This window comes from Anguilla anguilla, chromosome 18 (genome assembly GCF_013347855.1).
Source record: "Anguilla anguilla isolate fAngAng1 chromosome 18, fAngAng1.pri, whole genome shotgun sequence".
Taxonomy (NCBI): Eukaryota; Metazoa; Chordata; class Actinopteri; order Anguilliformes; family Anguillidae; genus Anguilla; species Anguilla anguilla.
This window is the reverse complement of record NC_049218.1, coordinates 22,483,895-22,490,337: the sequence shown is the minus strand read 5'-3', so window position 1 is coordinate 22,490,337 and position 6,443 is coordinate 22,483,895. Positions and strand designations below refer to the sequence as shown.

The 6,443-nt window shown below is 39.7% G+C and overlaps 1 protein-coding gene across 1 annotated transcript in view; it reads right to left on the bottom strand.

The window, feature by feature from the left end:
- Positions 1-541: 541 nt before the first annotated feature.
- slc24a3 (solute carrier family 24 member 3) overlaps positions 542-6,443 on the bottom strand; it is a 67,364-nt gene continuing 61,462 nt past the window's right edge. Inside the window, exons 15-17 of the mRNA XM_035400822.1 lie at positions 5,953-6,065; positions 4,690-4,755; positions 542-4,157 (exon numbers count right to left, since the gene is read on the bottom strand). Of these exons, the coding sequence (XP_035256713.1) occupies positions 4,008-4,157; positions 4,690-4,755; positions 5,953-6,065 (329 nt within the window). The 3' untranslated portion in view covers positions 542-4,007. The remainder of the gene's footprint in view (positions 4,158-4,689; positions 4,756-5,952; positions 6,066-6,443) is intronic.

The window sequence follows — 6,443 nt, the reverse complement described above, 5'->3', positions numbered from 1 at the left end:
ATTAAAAAATATATATTTGTTAAATCTAGAGAGCAAATTGTAGCCCCTAGAATTTTATTTGCCCTGAAAAACTTGATACTATAATTCAACAAACCAAAGGTCCTCACAAGTTTTCACCTCACTATTTATGGGAATTTCTCTCATAAATAGAAATGAATACATAAATAATTGAAAGACAGAAAAGAGAGGTCTGATTGTTTCAGATAACAAGGCGTGGTAATGTTATTTTAAAACGTGGCAACGTTCTCACTAATGCTCTTTCGGCTGAATGGAAGCAAATCCCTGCAGTGATGCTCCAACATCTAGTATAAAGCCTACCCAGAAGCGTGGAGATTGTTATAGCAGCAAAGGGTGGACCAACTCCATATATTAATGCACATAATTTCAGATGAGATGTTGGATGTCAGGTGTCCACATACTTTTGCCAATGCAGTGTAGGTGTGGCTGTAACAATGGGAGGAGCACCCGAATCCATTTACAAAACAATCCTCACATTTTTTTTGAATTCACCAGTATTATAGAAACCATAGAGAACAAGGTAAAATGTCCTCTCCGGCCTGACCTTTAAAAAGGGTTGCTTTATTTGTGCTTGAGTAGCAAAAATTCAAATATACAAACATCTGAATATAACTGTCTGGTACACAAAAGTAAACTCTGTTCCATTAATCCAGTGAACGTTCTAGAAACGGCTGCTGATGGGAAAACTCATGTTTTCACCATGTATATCCCCAAGGGCGCAGCGACCAAACCAAACCTATAACATGCAGTTCAGCAAATCTGTGTCCTGGACCTGTACACTATCAGCCATAATAGGTACAGTCATTACTAACTAAAAATGACATAATTATCTCCATGCGAGTCAACTGTAAATTACTTTGTGAGGTGATTTCATCACAATCTCAACGCAACAAAACACTGTGAGGAAAAAAAGGATTTTGGATAAATGTACCCCAATTATAACCAACAGATATACAGATTACAACAAAATATATAAATAAATGTATAATGTATATTTATATATATTTATGTACAGAAGCAACACATCACCCTGTGAATATCACAAATTATATTAAATGTTTTGCACTAGACAGCAATCCCGTAGAAAACAACTGAGAGTTACTGAATAATTTCAAGCAAATAATAGTACCTTATCGTGTAGGCTGTGTTGAGTCCTGTGAAAATGCAAGAATATATATTTACAACCAATCATATGTACAGCTGCATACAACAGTATCTGAACATACTCTAGAAACATTTCTAGAAATTGTACAATCAAGTTGATTTTTGAGGAATTTAATATGTACTAATTTATTTTATTTTGAATTTATACTGTACTGCTTGTAACAGTATGATGCACTTTTCTCCAACTAAAAAATATTTCTAATTTTTTGTTTGCTCACATTTGGTTATGTGTGACAATACTTTGTGTACAACTGTACAGACTATCAAAAGCAGTAACAACAATAATAGATAATGTGGTCTTGAGGCTTATTTTTCAGAAGTACCGCACATAGGCTTGAGCAATAAAATGAGAACCTAGCTTCGGTTAAGTATTCAAAGATCAAAGGTTGTTCTTACAATTACAGGACAAGAGAATATGGTGACTAGCTTACACTCTGCCCTACAGCGCCCTCTATTGGTAGGCAGCCATTAGTGCTATAAACAACTGCAAGGTGCCCTCTGAATACAGAGGTTGGAAAAAGTAAAAGAAACACAACATGAAAAAGTAGTTTAACTCTTAAGTAACTAAGTCACAAGTACAGCTACACAGGTAATTCATAGCAAATTCAATGAAAGTATCATTGAACTAAAAAAAGGGCTGACAATCAGCACTTTGATATGTAAGTTTCCAAAGCAACATGAGGCAACTATTAGTTCAAAAGTGGCAAAATAGTAGGTGCCTAAATTGCAGGTGCATTGGTCACAAAATGCAAAATCAGTTAATGTTTTTTATCACCCTATAACAAAAATAATAATATTGTGCATTACACCCCCTGCCACAAAAGTGATTAAATCAATCATTGAAATGAGGACTGTACCACAATGATTACGGAAAAAATACAGGACAGTAAAAATTCCAGCAATCAGAGAGGTGGCCTAAATGTCCATAAAGCACTTAAACAGCCATGCCTGTAATTGAAGATTTAATTGTGTTTAGTTGATTATGAATGAATATGGTATACAAAATATCTTCAGTTATTTTTCAAAAGCCTGCCTTGCCACAATATGAAAACTTATCAGTATCAAGTGTTACCGGCTTCCCATTCAAACAGCATCTCTTTATTATTTTAAGTGAAGGCCAGATTATGAACATCACCAAGTCTGCATTTCACCATCGCAGCAAAATGTGGACACTCATGGTTGTACTTGCAAAACACACTCTTTTGTGTGTATCAAAGACAAAGAGGGAAAAAAATTATGTGCGTGTGTGTGTGTGCGTGTGTGTGTGTGTGTGTGTGTGGGGGGGGGGGGGGGGGGCATAGTAGCATGTTCACAAAATATTTGAAAATGTTACATGCCACCAAATGGGTCTTTGAGGAAGAAACTTTGGACTACGACCATAACGAAACCAAACCTACAGACAAGCAGAAAGTTTGAATGTGCAGCCCATGGTCACTCTGAACATTCTGCATTACAAAATACAAATAATCAATCTGTTATTAACAAATGCAAAACACGAGGATCTATTAAATTACTGAATATCCACCTGTACAATATGAACAATAACACTAGGCCTTACCTACTGACATATTCAAATTCTGCACAGAACATGTTTACTAGAAGAATGAGTCAAAATAAGACTAATTCAGTTTCGTCACATTGAGATGAGCTTCATATTACCAGAGCCAAATTCTGATAATCAGCCACTAGGGCGTATTCTTCTAAAGGAACTAACCTTAACCTCAGAAAACATGACCAAAACCTTCGTACGAGAAAGAAAAGAGGTTCAGTCAATTTAACACGCGTGTGGTATTCTTCATTGTAAAGTGTGAACACTGAAAACACTGTTAAAAAGACGTGGCTTGTCACCACTGCATTTATGTGTGAGAAACAGAACATTTTCAGAGTGATCTCTTGGAGGAACACAGCACGGATGCAGATGTGATTCTCACTGTCAGAAAAAGAAGATGGACGAGTTGAATGAGAAGTTTTGTGCGATAAAGTGACGATGCTGGACTATATCCAGGGTGATCTCCTCTTTGGGACAGCTGTGGGTAGATTAGTTGTTTTTTTTCTTCTTTATGGCAAAAATATACATCATATGCACATAAATAACTTTCAATAAATTAATAAATAGGATTGAGTCTTTGCTTCACAAAGTACAGAAGAATGAAACACACGAGCGAACAGCCAGCACACGGTGCAGTCCTGATGTCGGAGAGAGGAATGTCTCCGCTTGTCTCCGACACAGAGGGAAACCCAACACCCTCTGACTTCAAAATATGCTTTTTAAAAAAAGTTTGTTCCCACTCAGACAGCACACAAAGGGACAGGTGGGGGAGAGAGAGCCCACTCAGGTCCACTTCAGGTGGGCAGCTGTGCTTTTCCCCAGTGTTTCTGTAGGCATGTCCTGTGCACTCTCTCTCTCTCTAATCAAAATGTCAATACCCTTAATAATAATCATTTGCATAATAACAACAACAGTAATAATAATAATAATAATAATAATAATAATAATAGCATTCTCATCAGTCCAGCTTTGTCTTAGTCAATTAGCAGCTAGTAAAATAAATCTCCTTGTAAAATATAATAGTGATATTATTCATAATTATAATCCAGTTTCGATTCAACCATACAAAATTCAAAAAGGTTCTTCTTGTTCCACATCACAGCAGGCAGTAGTTGACAAAAATACATGTGTCTCTGTCGCTCACTCTGTCCATATTGCACCAATGACAAGGAAAAGCAATCGTCTGCACGGAAAAGTGAAGAGGGGGCAGGGGATGCGGGGGGCCGCCCCCCGCTGAGAGTGGGAGGGGCCAGTCAGCGGACCAGGGGGAGGGGCTTCAGTCGTGACGACACGTGGGCAGATTGACGAAGGTGAAAACGTTGAACTCTATGAGAATGGAGATGCAGAGGAACACGGCATACATGAGCAGACACACCAGGCCCAGCCTCCGGTCCAGAGTCCATTTATTCAAGTGCACACCCAGGATCTGAGAGGGAAGGAGAGAGAGGGGAGAGAGAGAGAGAGAGAGAGAGAGAGAGAGAGAGAGAGAGAGAGTAAGCCTGTTTTAAAAATCTGATGGTAAGTCTGATTTTCACCTTCATCCTTCATTTTCTTTAATATGCCGAACAATACTTTTTTTACTCTACACATTTCATTTTTCCAAAAAAAAAAATGAATAAGTCATGAGATTAAACAGCAACAATCATGTAATCTAGATGCAATCTTGTCTGAAAAGGGCCGATGTGGGTGCAGGTTTTTGTTTTAGCCCAGTACTAAGACACCAGATTCTACTTATCACGATATTGACTGAAAACCGTGATTACTTAATTAGTTGAATCAGGCTAAAGCAAAAACCTGCACCCACACTGACCCTTTTTGGATAAGATTGATGACCCCTGGTGTAATGGATTGCATATCTCTGTTTAACTGTCACAGGGCCACAGTAACAGAGTTTTACCACTAGAGGTCAGCAGAGGGGCCAGAGTTAGCAATCTGCACTGATTTCGGGCTTCACTCACTGTGAGGAATACTGAGGCCAGCAGGAGCCCCACAGAGAAGATGAGCCCCTTGCTGTTCAGATGAACCTGTGAAAGGTAAGAGAAAGCACACTTTACTTCATAGGCCCTCTTTATTTCCTTACATCTAACTCTGGAGTGTCATGTTGACACTTCCTGTGGAACAAGCACAACCAACTCCAATTTAATTAAAGCAAATGTATTATTTAAAAAATTCTCAACCTTTCTGTATAGCTGATTAAGTTGGGAATATAAAAACAAAATATGATCAAACGCGTGCGTATGATGGTTGACTGTGCATGAGGATCTTGGGTAAGCAGAAACTACAAGTGTCTGTTTGTGTAGCGCAGACATAAATAAAGTGGATGAGCTATCATGCTCCCTGACAGACATTACCAAATGATTGCTGATTAAGGGTATCAAACAGAACAGTGAGGACAGGAATACATAATGTCTTGATGTTCAATTATTTTTAAAGAATGTGAGCATAATGAAACGATTGTTTGTAAGGCACATTTCATACAAAGACACGTGGCTGAAAATGTTTACAGTGGAAATGAAATGAAAAATATGAAGTTAAAAAACACGGGAGTGTGTATGTTCATAAAAATTCCTTACTTCGCGGGTCGTATTATTTATCCACCCTCAAAGATATTCCATTTCTATCCACAATCACATCTTTCATATTTAAAAAAACACTAACAAGAGCCGGGCAGAACATCAGTGTGAAAGCGCTGAGCGTGGCTCTGAAAGCGGGGGACATGTTTGTCTTGTGGGAGAGGCGAGCCGCATTCCTCCGTTCGACACATGCGTTCGATTTGAGAAGGCTGGCCCTCTGTGCCTTTCAGCAGGTGTACGGTACGCCACATTTCTCTTGGACGGCCCTCAAATTCCTCCTTCCCTTTTGAAGCTTTTTTGACCACTTGACGTGCCGGAACGATGGAGTGAAATGGGTGGAACAGGGAGTTTGTTCGCGGACCGCAGAGGCCGTCAAAAGGAGGAGGCGTCTGCGGCATCTCACAAATCTGCACCAGTGCCTAAGGACCCTGCACGGGCAATTTACTACAGTAATTTATAAGTTACTACAGTAAATAACAATATAGCTAAAATATATCTGAAATGGAAATGATTCAGGATGTCGATCTCTCACTCTCTGGCACATTCATTCATGGCTGAGAATAAGAGAAGAGGACAGAGTTTTCAGGGAGGGAAAATTAGGGAGGGAGGGATGTAAGCCTGCGCAGGGCGGGCTCTCTGGTCACTCACGTAAGAGCCGTAGTCGATGGCCAGGGTCTGGATCACCCACGGCAGGCCCAGGCCCACCAGGATGTCGAACACGTTGCTCCCGATGGAGTTGGAGACGGCCATGTCGCCCATGCCTGAGATGAAAGGATGAAAAGGAAAGAGTGCATGATCAGGACAACGGGCCGTTCGGCCCTTCTGACCTCACCATTTTAATGTAAGCAATGCGCAGCATTGAACCAAGCCTGGACCCTGGGGGCCCCTGCTGTTCCACACTGTTCCACAACTCTCTTTGTACAAACCGTAACATCTTCCTGATATCAGTGTGAACTCCACCTTTAACTAATTTCTACAAACGTTGCCTTATTCTACTAACAGAATTTAAAAATCTATTTAAAATCTTTTGTAGTTCACTGTGCCTTTAAAGTAGTTCACCCTTTAATGAGGACAGAGATCACCACATTTTGTTGCTCTTGCACATGTGTTTTATGTTCTTGCTGTATGTCTTGAAATTC